Raw genomic sequence first — 18,945 nt, 5'->3', positions numbered from 1 at the left:
CATCGTGATAAAGGGAATGATGATTCCTTCTTTTACTTGGCCATCATAAATGACATTTGTGAAATATTGTGAAAAATTTGTCCATTCATTTGGGATTTCAGCCGAGGTTGTTTGTTTTCTTTCTTTCCAATCTTACTGTATCTTTATGTCCTTTTTTGACAGTTCTAGTTAGAACTTCCAGTACAGTGTGACGGTGGGTTTCTGATCTGTGCTGGCTGGGATTTTTAGTGCAGCATGATATAGAGACTCTTACCTTGTTTCACTATTGAATATATTTGGTGTACACGGTTGGTAAATATTCCTTATTAGAAAAAAGGAAGTTCTCCTCTTGATTTGAAATTTATAAAAAGTGAATGTTGAAATTTATCAGATACACTCTGTGCTAGTATTATGCTGATCCCTACTGTAATCTTCTAGTGTGAGTTGTAGCTAATAGATTTATTTTATAAATAATAGATAATAGCTTTTCTAATGTTAAATTATTTAAATTTCCCCCAATTTAATCACAATCTGGTATTTATGTCTGATTTTTGTATTGAGGTATAGAATTAGACCTCATAGAATTAGTCATGGCTGTTGCTACTTCTTCTGTTCTCTGGGTGAGTTTGTATAATAACTCACCCAGAGAATGAGAGTATGTGCCATGGGTGATCTCATCAAATGTTTGGTGAGCTTGTCTGTTAAATACATGGTGCGGCTTTCTCTTTGCGGATGGTTTGGAATTACAAGTTCATTTTCTTCAGTGGTTAGGGAACAGTTTGGACTGTTATCTTTAAGTTAGTTTTGTTAGATTATGTTTACTAGGAATTTATCCATTTCCCATTACCAGAATTTCAGCTCAAGTTGTTGGTGTATTATTTTTTTTCTTTATGAGTTTGTCTCTAGTTGTGTCCCCTTGGTGATTTCCGTGTGCTTCTCTCTCTTTATCTATCTTGTCAGAAATTTGTCTATTTTTCTCAAGGAATCAATTTGACTTTGTTTAGCCTGTTATTTTTTCTATTTTTTAAATTCCTGTTTTAATCTTTATTATTTCCTTCATTTACTCTCTTTTGGTCTGCATTATATTTTCCAAACCTCTCATGTTGAACATTTAGCTCCTTAATTTATAGCTTTTTTTTTTTTGAATGTAAACATTTAAGGAAGTGAATTACCTGCAAAATACTGCTCTTACTGTAGCCTACAAGTTTTGATAGAGAACGTTTTAATTAATATTCAGTCTTTTATTTTTGTTTTATTTTTAATGTGTTCCTGGGAATGGAACCCAAGGACTTAAACTTGCTAAGCTCTTGATCATCCACTGAGCTTCGGCACAGTAATTCAGTGTTTTAAACTCTATTTTGCTTTTTTCAATTGACAAGTTATTTAGAAGCATGTTTCTTAAGTTTGTTTATAGTTTTCCAAAATATGAGCTTTTATAGTTTTTATTTTTGTAATTTGAGTTTTTAACTTAATAGTTTCATTTTATTATCTATAATCTGTGTGTCATTTATTCTTGGAAATGTGTTATGACTCACTTTGTGTGGCAATTTTTTATGTGGTAATTTTTGTTAATATATTCCTTAGGTTGGTTTTGCAGCTCAGTGGTAGAGCATTTGCCTAGCATGTGTGAGGCCCTGGGTTCGCTCCTCAGCACTACATATAAATAAATGATAAAATAAAGGTCCATTGACAACTTTAAAAAAAAAAAAAAATATATATATATATATATATTCCTTAGAAGAGTAGACATTCTCTGAATTGGATACAGAATTCTATTCATGTTCAAGACCAAGTTTGTGAATTCTGATATTAACATCCTCTAGACCTTTTCTATTTTTATCTTAACCTTCACTAATTTTATCTCAAAATAATTGAGATGCCTGGTTGAAATCTGCTTTGATGGTGGAAAACTCATTTTTCTCTATCACTTTTTGCTTTGCCAATTTGAAGATTGTTAGGTATTTATCAGTTTTGAGTTATGTTCTACATGAATAGGAGTATTTAAAACTGTAGCTTCCTTTGTTGTGTTTTAACTACTTTTGCCTTAAAATGTATTATGTTCAGCTCTCTTGGCTTTCTTCTGATTTCTGTATTCATGGCGTATATTCTTTTTCTCTTCTCATTTTCATTAACATGATCTTAGGTTTTTGGTATGTCTCTTTAAGAACATTTAACTGTTTTTTTTTCTTTTTAGTAATCTGAATCTTTTAATTGGCAAGTACAGGTCTTCATCCATTAATATATTGTGATTACTGATATATTTGAACTTCTGCCATCCTTTTTGTCTTCATTTATTCTGCCTTTTGTTTCTTTTTTCTCTTTTTGGAGGGTTGATCTGAGTCTACCACCTTCTTCCAGTTTTCCTTCTACAGTGGCTTGGAAGTTGTATACTGTGTTAGTTTTGTTAGGTTGTGTTTACTAGAAATTTATCCATTTCATATCACCAAGGTTTTCAGCTTAAGTTTTAACTTAAGTTTCTAGTCTAAGATAATCAAGTATTAAGTTAATGAGTATTTTAACTACCTTTCTGAAACTGTATTGGCTCTGATCATCCTTCTTTTTGATCATCAAATCATTAATTTTTTTAGTTTTATGTTTTCCCTCCCCAATATTCACAGCTTTGAAATTAAGCACATGTACTAGCAACTGACAGCTTGATTTGAATCCCAACTCTGCTATCTACCAAATGAATAATGGGCAAGATATTTGATATCCCTGTGCCTCAGTGTCCTCATATGTAAAATGGACAATAAAGGGCCTTTTACATGAGATGTATGGTATCTGCAATGCATTTACAACTGTGCCCAGCAGCTTATGGAAGGTGGAATGTTGCTGCTTTTATCACTGTCATTACTGTTTTTTGAACAAAGTTTAATTTTACCAACATGCCTGACCATTTCTTTTTCATATTTTCTTTTTCTTAGACCTTCCTTCTCTTTTTTCCTTTTACCTGAAGATTCTTCAGATGTTATATTTTGAGGTCAGCTGGCTTTAAAATTAGCTTTTGTTTTTTAAAAAAATCTTATTATTTCACTCTCAATGCTTAAGACAGTTTTTCTGGGCTTATAATTTTCTGTTTTTTTTTTTTTTTTTTTTTTTTTGTGATGCTGGGAATCAAACCCACGGCCTTGTGCTTGCAAGGCAAGCACTTTACCGACTAAGCTATCTCCCCAGCCCATAATTTTCTATGTTTTATGCCCAGAATATAATTCTGTATTTTCTCATAGTGTTTGAAGATATTCTTTGCTTGATTTCTGGTTACCAGTGTTGCTACTGAAATGTCTGATCAGCAGAATTGCTATTCTTTTGTAATGATTACTCTTGTGTCTGGTTTCTTCTAAACTGTTCTCTGTGTCTTTTTATGTGATTTTGTTACCAATTGCTGAGGGCTCTTTTGCTCACTTGGAGTAAAAATCAGGAAAAGGCAGCTCCCTTAATGTTACCAGTTCTAAGCCGCACATATGGGGGCTTTCAGACTTCGGCTTAGTGTTGGCCCCTCCTCTGCCGGCAGTGGGGGCTAGCAGGGGCTGGCAGCTCTGCAGAACTCTCAGCCACTAGAGACAGAACTCCCAGCAGTTCTCTGTCACTCTCAGCTGTCCTCAGCCTGGGCTGCTGGCTGCTTTCAGTGATAGCAGCCTTTAGTGCTACCAGCTCAGCCTGCTCTACTTGAGATTGAAACCACAAATAGGCAAAAGGTGACCACCTGAAAGAAGTTTTATTGGAACATACACTACAGCACAGGGGAAGCCATGCATAGACTGTTCCATGAGGATGTGGGAAAGGCTGCTTATATAGACCAAGAGGCAGGTGTGCAGTGTCCAGTTAGCTGCAGATTCTGCTTAGTCCTGACTAGGGGAGGTGCTTTGCAAGGACCAGACTGGGGACAACTGGAGCAGCTCTGGAAGGGTGGGTTCATCCAGAAAGGCTGGGAGACGAGGTCATCCTGGTTCAACCTGGGACCAAAGCTTGCCACAGCCAAAGCAAGATGTCTTGGAGTGACCACAGTTGTCCGATAGAGCTGTGGCTGCCAGTGAGGCATTTTGGGGCAGCCACAGTTGTCAGAGATGGTATAGCAAAAAGTGTATCTTGGAGAGTGTTGGGCCTTTGTCTTCTGTCTGTTTTACTAAAATATGCCCAGGTATGAACTTCTTTTATATTTATCCTACATGGTGTGTATTGGACTTCTTATGTCTTTGAATTTTTCATCACTTCTGGCAAATTCTGTCATGTCTTCAGTTATTTCTTTCCATATTCTCTGTTCTGTCTTTTTATAATTTCATTAGATCTGTCCCCCTTAAAGTGTCTTAAATTCTCTTATATTTCTCTCTCTGTCCTTCTCTACTATAAAAACTCTGATGGACAATTTCTTGAGTTATTCTTATACAGCTTATTAAGTTTCTTCTTTAGTGGATGTCTGACTTGTCTATTACATTTTATTTCAGTAATTAGGTTTTCTATTTATAAAAGTTTTAGTTGGTTCTCTCTCATCATTTTAGATAGTGTCTTGCTTTCTAGTTTCTTTAAACATTTTGAACCTAGTTATTTAAAATTATTTTTTGTTTCTTCTAAATTTATTATTTCTACTACTAATTTACAGTGACTTTTTAAAAATATGTTTATAATTTTTGCCTGTGAATAGATTTTATTTGAACCACATCTGTGAGAATCTTTCAGTCCTAGATTGGGAATGTTTGTATGCAGATAAGATGTGCATTTGCTCTGAGCTGGAACCAAGGGTTTCTCAGATCCTAAAACAAGTTGAACCTCTGAGCTCTGCTCAGTATGTGACTCAGGTTCAATGGCCCCTCTCACAAGATTGGACCAGAGTGTGGTTATTAATAGAGTGAACAACTGTCTGCTAATAGAGTGAACAACTGTCTGTTTGCCCAGGACTGAAGGGTTTACTGGGATGTGGGATTCATGTAATTAACACCAAGACAGTTCTGGGCACACAGTAATGATTGGTCAGCTAGTTCTGATTCCAGTGCTTCTGTCTGCACTTGTTTTCTAGGTGATCTTGGCTTTCTCTTATGTTTGTGTGTATATGCTTTCCTTAAGAGATTTCCCGTATTTCCTTGCAAGTCCAGCAGTTAAAAATTGTTGTAATTTACCCAAGATCTAGTTATTAGCAAGGGTCTGGCCCTCTGAGATCCTGGAAGTGTAAAGTATAGTTTACTCAAGTTAATCATCATTGCACAATGTAATCACTGTGCTTACACAGTACTCTTTTCTCTTTGTCAGCATTTACTGAACTGGTATCCCTTTGTACGTATAGTTTATTCCAGATTTTCCCTTATGAAAATGTTGTGGTGGAAGTTCTTCTACCTAAGTCCTTGCATATTTCCCTATGATAAAATTCTAAAAGTAGAATTGATAAACTGAAAGGTATAGCATTTAATTCTTTTGAATTATATCACCAAATTGCTCTTTCATTTCTTCACACCCTGTGACACTATTATTTCTTTCAATCCTTGTCCTTTTGATAAATGAAATACATTTTCTCTTATAATCAAGGTGCCTGGCTTTTGGTCCTAGTGAGCCCCATGTATGGTGCAACAGTATTTTTTTTTTTGGTGGGGGGTACTGGGGATTGAACTCAGGGGCCCTTAACCACTGAACCATATCGCCAGCCCTTTTTTTGTGTTTTATTTAGAGACAGGGCCTCATTAAGTTGCTGAGGCTGGCATTGAACTCATGATCCTCCTGTCTCAGCCTCCTGAGCCACTGGGATTATAGGCATTTGCCAGTGCTCCTGGTTGGCACAATATAGTATTCTAACATCTAAGTTCAGGTGTAGATACACTGCAAAGTATCTACCTCCCATTCTCTTTCAAAGGAATAATCAAGCTGTTTGTTTTGTAAGCTACATTTCTTCCTTTCTCGGTATAGATAATTAGATGTTCATGCTCTTAGAACTGGCTTGAAATCAGACATGGAAAATAAACAGGGAGTAACTTTCTCTGAAAGTGCACCTCTGTGGCTCTCTGGACGTGGCAGTGGACCTTGGTCTTCTCCCTCAGATTCTTTTACTCATACCAGCCTTCTGAGAGGCCCAGGCTCTGAATGGCTGATCCTGATCTAGTCTGTGTTTACTGTTCCCTCGTCTTTAAAAAGCTGTTGGAGTGCTGTACTATGCTCACTACCTTATTGAACACAGAGTAAGTACAGGGTTCTGTGGAATTTTTAGATGGTGTAAGAAGAGAAGTAAAACATACTGCCTTTAGGAGTTTGCGTTTTAGGATAATTAAATAGAAAAACAGCTCTACCACAAGCAGAGAAGACCCTTCCCATGTGAGTCTGCTCAGGAGTACTGTGTGCTCCATCTAAAGCAGCGTGTGGGGTTCCAAGTGAGACAGAACTTACTGTGAACTGCATCCCTAAAACTTAGGAGTGCAAGCCAATGGGAAAAGTGAGTTGATGCCCCACAATTGCAGTCAGAATGCATCTTTGAGTACTCCTGGGCATAACCAGCTCTGTGTGTATTAAGTTATCTGACCAGCATGTTTTGAGAAGAGGTAAGAAGGATAGCACAGGACACTTGCAGAGTCATTATGTAAGTAGCCCCACAACAAGTGATTCCTAAGATAGTCTCTGCCTTAAAACATGATCATTGCACTGAGACTGTGGCTCAGTGTTGGAGCACTTGCCTCTCACGTGTGAGGCACTGGGTTCGATGTTAACACTACATAAAAAAAATAAAATATAAGGTATTGTGACCATCTACAACTAAAAATATTTTTTAAAAAAATGTGATCATTGAAGGCGAATTCGAACTAGCCTCTAGGCAGCTAACTATTAAAACTGATTAAGAACCAGTTAGAACTGCCTTGGGCTCAGTGGATATTTGTGGGTTCTGGAAAATTCCCCAAGGAAAGGCATGATTAATTAGAGGCAGGTCATTGTAATTGCTTAAAAAAGAAATGCAGAGTTCAGGACGGTTGCAGTTTATGGGCAGCGAGGACAGCAAGGGCGGCCTGGGCTGAGAGACGGCGATGGGACTGTGAAGTCCGTCTTAGCCACCCATACCTGCAGCAGGCAGCTGCAGCAGCAGTCACTGTCCTCAGAAGAAGTTGGGTTGTCTGATTCAGATCACCAGACAAGAATACAGTTTTTCTTTTTGCCAACCCCCTAACAAGTCTGTAGTCAAATGTTTAAACTTTAGAGTATTAGATTATTGTATTCAAAGTTTTCTTCTGTGTGTTTTTTCCTGCTTTGAATTATCTGACATTTTATATTCTGCCCCCTGATCTACACTTTTACTTCTCATCTCAGTCTTAGTTTAATAAGTGTCTTAAACTTTTATTCTTTTCCTAAAGCATTTTACATATATATTTTTTAGTTGTAAATGGACACAATACCTTTATTTTATTTTTATGTGGTGTGGAGGATTGAATCCAGGACCTCAAGTGTGCTAGGTGAGCACTCTACCATTGAGCCACAGTCCCAGCCCCATTAAACCTTTATTCTTTAAAGCAAAATAGAACATTATTCTGAATTTTTCTCATATTTTCAATATTATGGTTCATGCATTTTCTTTGAAGAAATCTTTGAGAACTAAAATAGCATCTTTGATGGTCTATTGGGATAATTTCGATTGGAAAGAGTATTCAGTAGTAGGTAGGATGTAGTAATTTCAAAAAAATGTTTTTTTTGAATAATTAAGAGCTTTCTAAAATTCCCTGAGAAATAATGCCTAGAGTACTTCACAGCTTGTTAAACTTGCTTACAAAAACATTCTTAAATACAAAAGCTTATTTACTCTGAGATTTTCACGAAGGATATGTCTGATATGGATGTTCTAAAGAGTTAAGCAAGCATCCACAACTGCTGTACAGGTGGAGAAAGTGGAATCCAGCAACCTCAGGAGCAGAATACCTCTGTGCCCCACCCAGTACTGCTCTGCTCTTTGTAATATTTTCCTTGCTTTAAAAAGTTTAGTCATACTACCTGTGAATTTAGTCATAACTGATAAAATTACTTTGACCTGTTTTTAAATTTTATATATAAATAGATTTACATTATAGGCATGTTATCATAAGATTCTTTTGCTCAACATTGTGTTTAGGGAATTCACCAGTTTTGCTCTGTGTAGTGTTTTTTGATGTTGATGTATAGAATTCTGTTGTTTGACTGCAACACCGGGAGCCTTTGTGTTGTTCTCAGTTTCTGGCTAATGTGAACAATGCTGCTGTGAATACTTCGTATGCAGGACTTAGAGGAATAAGTCTGGTGCACACTTCAGGTGTGGAATTGCTATTTACAGAGTGTTCACATCTTCAGTTTTATTAGCTGATATCAGAATTTTCCAGAGTGGTTGCATTCTTACAGCTTTTAATGAATATCAAAATTTCTATCAGAATTTTGTAAGTGGGAAATATCTTCTCTGATTAATTTTATCTCTGATCTCTAATATTAACTCCTGATTTAAATAATAAACCAAAAATGCATTTTATTACCTCCCATAGTAAATTGTATCTACTTTGGTGAAAAGTGGAAACCAGATAGCACAAAATAAACTAGTGAAAGCATCTCAAGTTAGAAAGTACTTATTTTGTTGAGAGACCAGAGAACACAGTAAAGGGTCGTTTTGTAGAATAGGCTTTCAGTTAAGATTGGTTGATTAATCCACGGTTATCCATGCTACTTGTAGGATTTTCTTTTTTCAACAGTGTACCTATCATTCTGTCTCCAAGTTGTACTTTCCCAAATTCTGGAACTCTTGATTTGTCCAGGGTTCTGGACAGTGTGGGAAGTTAAGAGTGGGAAGCAACTTTGGAGTCTAACTACTGGCTGCACCCTCTCAGGGCATTGATTCAGTTACTCACAAGCATCATTTGGTTTAAGATTGTGATCTTCTAAGTGCAGGAATGGGTTTTTCAGTGACTTATAGAAATGTTCTGCAAATAAGCTGTAATTACTAGAAGCAGGTTTGGGCCAGAACACAGGTTGGCATTGCCTGTTCCATGTGGAGCCTCCAGGCTTTCTCCTAGGCCTGTGTTGCCGTGTTCAGAATAGAAAACATAAGGATAAACTGAGGAAGGGTTACTTTCAATCTATATTGAATGGTTTGATAGTAATATTTGGTTTTAAAAACTATCTGATTTTTTAAAAAATCGAGGTAAATATACTTTGAATTTACTATTTTTGCTATTTTAAGTGCGTAATTTGGTGGCATTATAGTATATTCGCTTTTTTTTTTTTAAATTTTTTTGTGGTGCCGGGGATTGAACCCAGGTCCTTGTGCTTGCAAGGCAAGCACTCTACTGACTGAGCTATTTGCATTGTTTTTTAACCATTCACTTCTAGAACTCTTTTCACCTTGCAAAACTGAACCTCCACACCCAGTGGACACTAACTGTTCATTCTCTTCTTCCTTCTGCCCTGGGATCCATCCTTTCACTAGTGAGAGTCATTCTTTATGAATCTGATGACTTTTAGTCCTTCATATAAGTGGAATTGTACAGTATTTGTTTTTGTGCTTAGCATGTTTTGCTTAGCATATGTCCTCAAGGTTTGTCCACATTGTAGCATGTGTCAGACCTTCCTTCCACTTTAAGGCTAAATAATATTCCCTTGCATTGTATTGTATTTTACACACCACATTTTGTTTATCTCTTATCTGTCTGGGGACACTTGGCTTGTTTCCATCTTTTGGCTCTTCTGAGTCATGGTGCTGTGAACATGGATATACAAATATCTGTTCAAGTTTCTGCTTTCAGTAGGTTAGTTGCTTTTTAATCTTTTTGTACGAACCCCCATGAAAATGTTAACAATCTTATTATCCCCCAGAAACTTTTTAATAATCTACTATTCTTATTTTCTCAGCAGAAAATGAGGCAAAAGGAAAGGAATCACACATTTGCATTAATGGCAGCACTGAAGTTGACTGCAGCCTTTCAGTATTGAGGATGTTATGACTGTGCCTTTTTTGTTAGATTTTTGTATACATATTGACATGGCATGTTCCATTTTCTGTTGCTATGATAAAATACTTGAGAGTGAATACTTTACAAAGTAAAGAGGTTTATTTAACTCATAATTTTGGAAGCCAGAAGTCCAAGATTGGGTAGTCCTGTCTGGTTGGCCTCTGGTAAAGGCTGCTGGCTGCATCATAACGTGGCATTTGGCATCACATGGCAGGAGTGTGTTTGAGAGATCCCATGGTAAGAGGAGGCAAGATAAAGTAGGGAGTGGCCAAGCTTGCTTCTTTACAGCAAGCAATCTGATCTCAAAAAGAGCTTAACATTCCTGGGAGACTTAACCCACTGTAGGAGATCTGCCTGAATCTCTGGTAAGGGTGGTTATGACTCAGTCACTTCCTACCAGGAACCAACTCCTAAAGATCTCTGCACCTTTCTGGACTGCCACACTGTGGGGCAAAGTTCCAGCACATGAATTTTTAGAGGACAAACCTTATCCAAACCATAGGAGCACACAATGAAATATGAAATACAAAATCAAAAAATTCACATTTATTAGTATCCCCCTGCCACCCCTCCTTGCATGAGGAATGTCTTTAAGTTTTGGGAGCTGTCAATAGTGACAGGTACTAGTTTTTCCAAAATTATGATTTTAATTTGAAAGCTTAGCTTTTATGTGACAACAAATCTTATCATTTGTTTTCCACAAGGTGATAGGCTCACTTTGTTCATGTTCAAGAAAATATCTGTCCAATAATCCAGAATAACCATAATTCTCATTCACACTCTTCAGTCAACCCGGCATACCATGAAAAAAGCAACTAGTTCAGTTCGCAGCTTAAACTATGGCAAAGGTGCTTTTCCTTTGGATCATCATGTACTTTAGTGGTCATTAGAAGTGCTTTATGTACAGTATAATTTTGAAATGTAGAATATTAAAAAAACTATGAACTCAGGGATCAGTATTTTATCATAATTTTTACTGTTGCCAGGTGTCCAGGCAAGTACCTGTAATCCCACCTACTTGGGAGGCAAAGGCAGGAGGATCAGGAGTTAGAGGCCAACCTGGGCCACTTAGTAAGACCTTGTCTCAAAAAATCCAGAACAAACAACAACAACAAATTTTATTTTCCTTGATTGAGAACATCGTTAAACAGAGCTAGCTTGAAAGAAAGAAAGAAAGAAAGAGAGAGAGAGAGAGAGAGAGAGAGAGAGAGAGAGAGAGGGAGGGAGGGAGGGAGGGAGGGAGGGAGGGAGGGAGGGAGGGAGGGAGGGAGGGAGGGAGGGAGGGAGGGAGGGAGGGAGGGGAGGAAGAAGGAAACATACATGAACAGCTGGTACCCTTCCCTTGATTTGTGTTAGAGGGAGCAGTTTGACCTTTGTTGCTTTTGCATCATTGATTTAAGTATCAACATAGGGCAAAGACAAAGAATGTCCTAGTATTATTATGAAAATAGTTTTCAGGATCTTGCTAGGTCTTGGTCCCATAAACCAGTGGTACTCAAAGCTGGTCCCCTGACAGCAGGTTTAGCATCTCTTGAGAACTTGTTAGAAATGCAGACACCTGGGCTTTGCCCAAACCCTTCAGTGTCTGGGGAAATTGAATGCTGCATTTCCGAAGGGTCAGTCTGAAGGCTCCGTGGAATGGGGGCAGGTGGGACATTAGAGCAGTCTTGGAACCTCTGCAGAGGGTGTGATGAGAGCCTGGACTTCAGGCAGCACGAAGGAAGGAATATAGAATGAATTTGCTAGCGAGAGATTCTCGAGGGCTTTATTGCTAGTTGACAACTTGAAATCTGAGAAAATAGCTGTGGTTTGCTCTGTAACTTACTGGCAATTGGAAATGGAGGATGTTTAAAGGCTCTTGCTGCTTTGTGTCTTTGGGGAATAGCTTTTACTGGTAGTGAAAAAAATCAATTCATATAACTTGCCTGAGCCTTCTAGTCTCCTTTTTGAGAGGTCTGCTTACACAATGACCAGGCCTCTGGAGGGGTAAAGTCTTACCATCCAGGTCCAGAGTTTTAGAAAGAACGGTGCATTGTGAAAGAATGGAGGTAATGTTTCCAAATATGTCCGGCCATTGACAGATTTGATACCGTGGTACAGGCAGTCAAACCCCTGATGTTTTATGTTTTTTTGAAGTTCAGCGCAATCAGTGGCTCCATTTAGATATGAGGGTAAAGATGGGCCTTCATTTTCATTTATAGCAATTACTCTGTTAGAACCTCTATGCTTCAGTATTTTAAAGTTCTTTTGTTATATATCCTTTTTTGTTTTACAGATTTGTAAGACTCCAGGGCCTTCAAGCCGTGATAATCTGATGGTTCCTGAAATAACTGGTAAAACCAAACTTTCAAGTGCCAGTTGAAGAGTATGTCTACGTATATTTAAAACCTCTCTGTACACACATTTACACGAGAAGACAGGCTTATTCTTGTGCACATTTGAGAGTTTTACAACTGATGAAAATTAATTCAAGAATCAGATGGAGCAACTTGACACCGCTGGGCTCAGGAGCCCAGGGAGGAATACACAGCACTAATGGCCAGTTCTCCACATGGTCTTCACGGGTAAAGAAAGTTTGTAAGAAGAAGAAAAAAAAATTGCACAGGTTAAGACTCAAAAATACCTCTCCAGTTTAAAGAAGAAACTAAGTGAGAAGGTGACCAAGGGAAAAGTAAGAATTCAAACCCTGCAGATGGGATCATGCAGCATTTTCTGTACTTCATTTTTTATTGGATTTGGTAATTTGAACAGACTTTAAAATTCTGGACTGAAAAGTAACTTTGTGGTTGTGGCTAGAGGAGAGCAAGTTCAGTGTGATGAGACAAGTCTGAACAATGAACTGATTCCTTTGCCTTTTTTAGTTAACTACATTGAGGAATTTTAATTTATTATTTTCCTTTACCTTTTCTGTATCTATAGGATAATATCTTAAAATAGCAATTGGAACGAATAATTATAAAATAAATATCCAGGAAAACCCAAGAAAATTTCCTTTTCCTTGGACTAAAGGTATGGAAACAGGCTCTGAATGTGAATAGGAAGGTGCTCATCTGCAAGGCACGGTGATCAGGAAGTGGTGTGGTGCTGGGAATGCCAGGCTGGCTGGGGGTGTGCTTTGAGGGACTGCCCTGTTGAATCTAAGAAGACTTGCGTATGAGGGACGATTACTTGATGGACTTAATTCTGACATCAGTTTTTTTCATAAAGATGGAAAAACAAGTGATCTTCAGGAGTAGAAAAAGAGAGAAGTGAGGAGGAACTGGAAAGGAATCCAATGATAAAAGCAAAACCCTGCAGCGTGACTCTGCTTTGTCAGCAAGAGGAATTAGTACTCACACAAAGCAAACACTCTGTCCTCTTTGATAGCTTTAGGCCCTGAGTCTACCAAGGGAAGGGGCTTGTTTTCCAGCCTCTATGGCACTGAGTGGGGTACAGGCTGGTGGAGGAGTTGTCTTAAGAGCCCTGCGTTCCTCAGGGACACAGGGCCCAGCTTTGCAGTGGGAAGTTTCTGGTTTTAAACAGCGGGGAAAAGAGTGATTTTCTTCCTAAAATTTGGACTGCTATCTGCACAAATTCTGGTCTGTTTTGCACGGTTTGTGTGCCTTTTTTTCCCTTTATGCAATCTTTTTCAGCTTTAGCAGCAGAAATTTGTCTAGTTCGGAAAACATGCCAGAAGTTGGCTTCAGAAGGAAGATGATCCTGTATGGTCTGTCACTGCATCTGAACTTTTGAAAAGAAATAGAAAATTCCAGCTAGAGGGATTCTTAAAGCCTTAAGTTACTTGAAATCTATGTATTTGCAACCCTTTGTCTCTGGAATCACATTACACAAAACTGGAATCTCAGGCTGAACAAGAATAACCAAGTTGAGTAAAAAAGAAGAAAACTCTTGTTTCTTGATCACCACTTATTAATGATGCTCTTTCTCCAAAGGATCAGCGTGTTCTTCCTCTAAGGACTTGAAAATAAAAATGGACCCCATGTTTTTTTAGGCATTACCTTTTCTTAGCAGACTGCCATCATCTTTTATAGAGGAATTTTTCACTATGCATTTGGTGGATCTTTATAAAATACTGACCTTCTAATTAGCTCCAGGTCAGTCTTCAAGGGGGAAAAAAGGTAACGCAAACCAATCACAAAAGTAAAATAAACCAATGCAAGAAATTGGTTTAAGATTTCCATCATCAAGCATTACTTTTTAAGTTAAACAATTCGTTGAAAAAAGTATGTATGCAGCGGTGGAACATGGACCTGTGCTTTGTAGCGACTCCAACATCCTCTGTCTGTCCTGGAAGGGGCGCGTCCCCAAGAGTGAGAAGGAGAAGCCTGTATGCAGAAGGCGCTACTACGAGGAAGGCTGGCTGGCCACCGGCAATGGGCGTGGTGTGGTGGGCGTGACTTTTACCTCCAGCCACTGCCGCAGGGACAGGAGCACTCCACAGAGGATAAACTTCAACTTGCGGGGCCACAATAGTGAGGTGAGCTGTGGTTTTGTTTTGCTTTTTGCCTGGTTACTTCCAGTAGTCTTTTGAGTCCCCCAGACTTGAAAGAGTCTTTGCTTCTGTTTCTTAGCTGCCCTTGAGACATCACACCTTGAAATTGATTTCCTGTGCTCCAGTGGGAAGGGTGTCAAGGTGGACTCTGTGTCTTCCCTTGTGGATCAGTTGTCCCCCAAGCCCTGCTCTCTTTTCTCTGAGAGTCACTGCTGCTTGTCTGAAAGGGTCCAAGCATTGGAATGATGCCCCATAGTTGTGTTGGGTATGCTCCTGTTCTGTCTGTTCCACTCCTGAGTTTCACAACTGGAATTGCCTTCTGTCCTGACCCCAGTGCAAAACTGACAGTGTAAAAATAAAAATGGTGTTGCTTTTATCTTGCACAACTTACTCTTGCATCTCTCTAATGGTGGTTTAACACCTGACTTACACTTTGTGTACTTGGAGGTGACAGAAGTTGTTATTGGACAAGAGCCATAGTTTTCACCTCTTGGGTTTATTATATTGAGATAATTATGTTGTATATTTGTACATACAGCTTTCTCTGGTATTCTAAAACGCAGTGGCATTATCTGTGAAGTTCATTCAGCCAACATTTACTGAGTGCTTAAGTTTTAGGCATTGTGTTTAAGAGAAGACCTTGACTGATAATTTCTTGCAGACGTGTACTTATGCAGCACCTTGACAATATTCATGTTTCATGTTCACTAATTTGTTTGGGTGTTTTCTTATGAAGAATTATAGCAATTTAAGGAGCAAGTATATTTTCAAAGTACATGCTTTAGTCCACTCAGGATGCTATAACAAAATACCATGGCCTGGGTGACTTGTAAACAATGTAAATTTATTTCTCATAGTTCCAGAAGTTTTTTGCAGATGAGGGTATGGGCATGGTAGGTGGGGGGCCCTCTTCTGGGTTGCACACTAATACTTTCTTCTTGATGAAAAAACTGGAAGGGATATATCTGTGGGGCCTCTTACGAGAGCACCAGTCTTGTTCAAGCGGATTCTGCCCTATTGACCTAATCATGTCCTAAAGGCCCCACCTCTTAATTTACCTTGGGGGCTAGGATTTTAACATACTAATTGGAGGGGGGGATGAACATTAAGACTGTGGCAATATAAAATACAATAAAGTAAACTAATCTTGATCTCAATAATTGCATGTTCAGTTACTGTTGTGAACAATGAGAGGAATCAAGCTTGGTTCCAACAAGTGGATTTTATTCATGCAGTGCACACTCAATTTAACATTCCTAATGACAGCAAGTAACCAATACATTGAAGATTCACTTCCTTGTTCACCTGGAGTCCAATCCCCATGGACTTACTCAATGCAACATCCCTTAGCCAAGAAGTCAGTCAGCAAGACCTAGGGGATTCTTCTCAGCCATAGCCTCTCTCAGCTCCTCAATGTCTTTTTATGTCCTCGCGTGTCTGATAAGCCAGAGGCTGGGTGGCAGTTGTCGCCATGGGAGAGGTGGTCAGTCATCTGGCCTTGGTGACAACGGTTGATCAGCGATAGAGTGGACAGCAGCTGGGGCAGTCAAGAGATAGAACGACGTGGAGTCCTCTGGTCACGGTGCTGCTGACAGTTTGCTCCAAAAGTCCAGGAGTTTAAGTAGTGATTCTCAGCCCAGTCATGCTCTGGTCTTCATGAATAAAGACCAGAACACGGCTATAGTAGGAGCCCCCACTCAAATCATAGATAAAGGTGCATATCGGCATTGTTCAGGAGTGTCATCCTGCCACACAGCAAGTTTGTCACCAGGCACCTTTATTTCAGTTTTACAAGTCCAGGCAAATACCAAATACAGCTTATTATTATTAACAATAATAATAAGCAATTCCTATTATTTCCTTGTCTCATTACAGTTATCCAACCAGATCAAGATACAGAACACTTCAGCACTTCTTACAGGTACCTGGGTCATTCCCAGACTTTACACTATAAAAGGAAAACCCCTAGAATGGGTAATTTAAAAATGACAGATTAGTGCTCCTAGTTCTGAAGGTTGGAAAGTCCTAGATCAAGGCTCCAGTGAGTTCACCAAATGTGTCTGGTGAGGGCTCGCTCTCTGCTTCATGGATGGCCCCTTATCTCTGTGTCCTCGCGTGGCCTAAAGGGTGAAAAGCATTCTCAAGCCTCTTTCAAGGGCACCAACCCTATTCTTCTTTTTTATTTTTTCTGTAAACATTTTTTTCAGATTTCAATAGACCTTTGTTTTTATTTTTTTGTAAAGATCTCAATTTTAAAAAAATATTTTTAATATATATATTTTTAGCTGTAAGTGGACACAATACCTTTCTTTTATTTTTATGTGATGCTGAGGATTGAACCCAGGGCCTCACTTGTGTTAGGTGAGTGCTCTACCACTGAGCCACAAACGCAGCCCTCCTTTTTTCTTGGTATTTTATCTTTTATGTATATATTATTTTTTATTTGCAAAACAAAAAGTGTTAACAATAAAATAAATCTGTTGCTGTGTACCATATGATAAATGAGAGAATGAAAAACTGCAATAAGAGCATTCCAACAATCTTCTCTCTGAACCTGACAGCAGGACTATTCAACCCATTTTCCAAAATATTACATCGTCAAACCTATCATTTACCCAATTTTCCACTGACTTTCATGTCAGTCAGGTGTTCTTTTTTTCAAGTGTCCATAATTAATTTAAATATAAATAGATATTGTAATTAAAAGATATAAATGTTCAACGTGTAAAAAGCAAACAATAACTCAATAACTATAGGTTTCTATACCTATGTCACACTTTAAATATCAATACACCAATAGGTTAAAAGCAAAAGAAGGGGAAAATAAGCATGAAAAATCTGAAATAGAGCTATTAATATAAAATAAATTTCAAGAAAAATATTTTTGGACATAAAGGGGCACATTTCATAACCATAATAGGGTAACTTCTTCAAGAAAGTATAACAGTTGTAAAAGTGTATGTACCTAATAATGAAATTTCAAAATACATAAATAAAAATTAACAAAACTAGAAAGACAAATCCACAATCACTTGAAGGTTTTAAGCCCCCTCACTTTGCTGGAAGGAGTAATGACATAGAAGGCTTAACCACGTTATCAGCCACCTCGACTTATTTGTTATTTATGCAGAACTATACACAGAAATGACAAGTAGAAAATTAATAAGGATAGACTATATTCTGTCACAAAATAATCTGAGAAATTAAAAAAAATTGAAATCATGAAGACTGCGTTTTCTGCATGATTTATCACATTAGAAATCAATCTCCCTAAGATATATAAAACCCCACTCCCATGTCTCAAATACTTCAAAATTAAACATCATGCTTATAAGTATCTTACAGATCAAAGAATAAAGCACAAGAAAAGTAAATAAAAAGTGCTTTGAGGGGCTGGGATTGTGGCTCAGTGGTAGAGCACTTGCCTAGCACGTGTGAGGCACTGGGTTCCATTTTCAGCACCACATAAAAATAAATAAATAAATAAAAGGTATTGTGTCCATCAACAATGGAACTCAAAAATATTTTTTTTAAAAAGTGCTTTGAATTAAGTGATAATGAAAACTTAAATATCAGAATCTCTGGGACGAAATAGTACTTAGTTACACATTTATAACTTAAAGTATTTGTATCAGAAAGAAGCTAGATTAACAAATTAGTTTCAAAATAGGTAGTAGGAAAGAAAAAATAGGAGTAGGAGCAGAAATATGTGAAATAGAAAAGAATACAGCTAAAAGTTGATAAAAATCTAACAATTCTAGTCAAGAAAAAAGTAAGAAGAAATATCAATGGAAAGGGAGTTATCAAAACAACCCTACAGATGCTAAAAATGTATTAAGGTAATATTCAAATTGTATAATTATAATTATATAGCTTACATAACTTGTTCTGTTTTAGAGGATAGAAACCCCTGCTTGTTTACAATGAGTGATAAGGCTTTTCCATCCTTTCATCTTCAGTCACTGGATGTCTTTGCCTATGAGGTGAGTCTCTTTTTTAAATCCAGTCTGTCAGTCTGTTTTGATTGATAAGTTTAGGCCATTAACGTTCAAGGTAATTATTGAGATATGGTTTGTGTTCCCAGTCCTTTGGTTTATTTCTGGTTTTTAATTCGAAATAGTTTCTCCTTTGATTGTTCCTTTAGTGTAGTTCCTCCCTTCACTGGTCTTCACTTTTTTTTTTTTTTTTTTTTTCCATTTTGTCTTCATGGAATATTTTGTTGAGAATATTCTGAAGCTCAGGCTTTCTGGTTATGAATTCTTTTAATTTCTGTTTATCACGTAAGGTTTTTATTTCATCTTCAAATCTGAAGCTTAATTTTGCTGGATATTGAATTCTTGGTTGGCATCCATTTTCTTTATTTTATTCCAGAACCTCCTAACTTTGAGCATCTGGGTTGAGAAGTCAGCTGAGATCCGTATTGGTTCCCCCCTGTATGTAATCTGATATTTTTTCTAGCAGTCTTTAAAATTTTACCCTTGTTCTGTATGCTAGGCATTTTCAATATACTGTGCTTTGATGTGGGTCTGTTGTAATTTTGCATGTTTA

The 18,945-nt window shown here is 37.7% G+C and overlaps 1 protein-coding gene across 4 annotated transcripts in view; it reads left to right on the top strand.

Moving 5' to 3' along the window:
• The window catches only part of TULP4 (TUB like protein 4), a 252,081-nt gene that overhangs the window by 63,698 nt on the left and 169,438 nt on the right, over window positions 1-18,945 (top strand). For all 4 annotated transcript variants that reach the window (XR_013764990.1, XM_079146763.1, XM_079146764.1 and 1 more), the window contains exon 2: window positions 12,181-14,382. Coding sequence is in view for 3 of the 4 variants with exons in the window: in XM_079146763.1 (XP_079002889.1) it covers window positions 14,131-14,382 (252 nt within the window). In the remaining variant the exon portion in view is untranslated. The remainder of the gene's footprint in view (window positions 1-12,180; window positions 14,383-18,945) is intronic.

The sequence above is a fragment of the Sciurus vulgaris genome (genome assembly GCF_902686455.1).
Source record: "Sciurus vulgaris genome assembly, chromosome: 7".
Taxonomy (NCBI): Eukaryota; Metazoa; Chordata; class Mammalia; order Rodentia; family Sciuridae; genus Sciurus; species Sciurus vulgaris.
The sequence above is the reverse complement of the archived record's forward strand: the minus strand, read 5'-3'. Positions and strand labels throughout refer to the sequence as shown.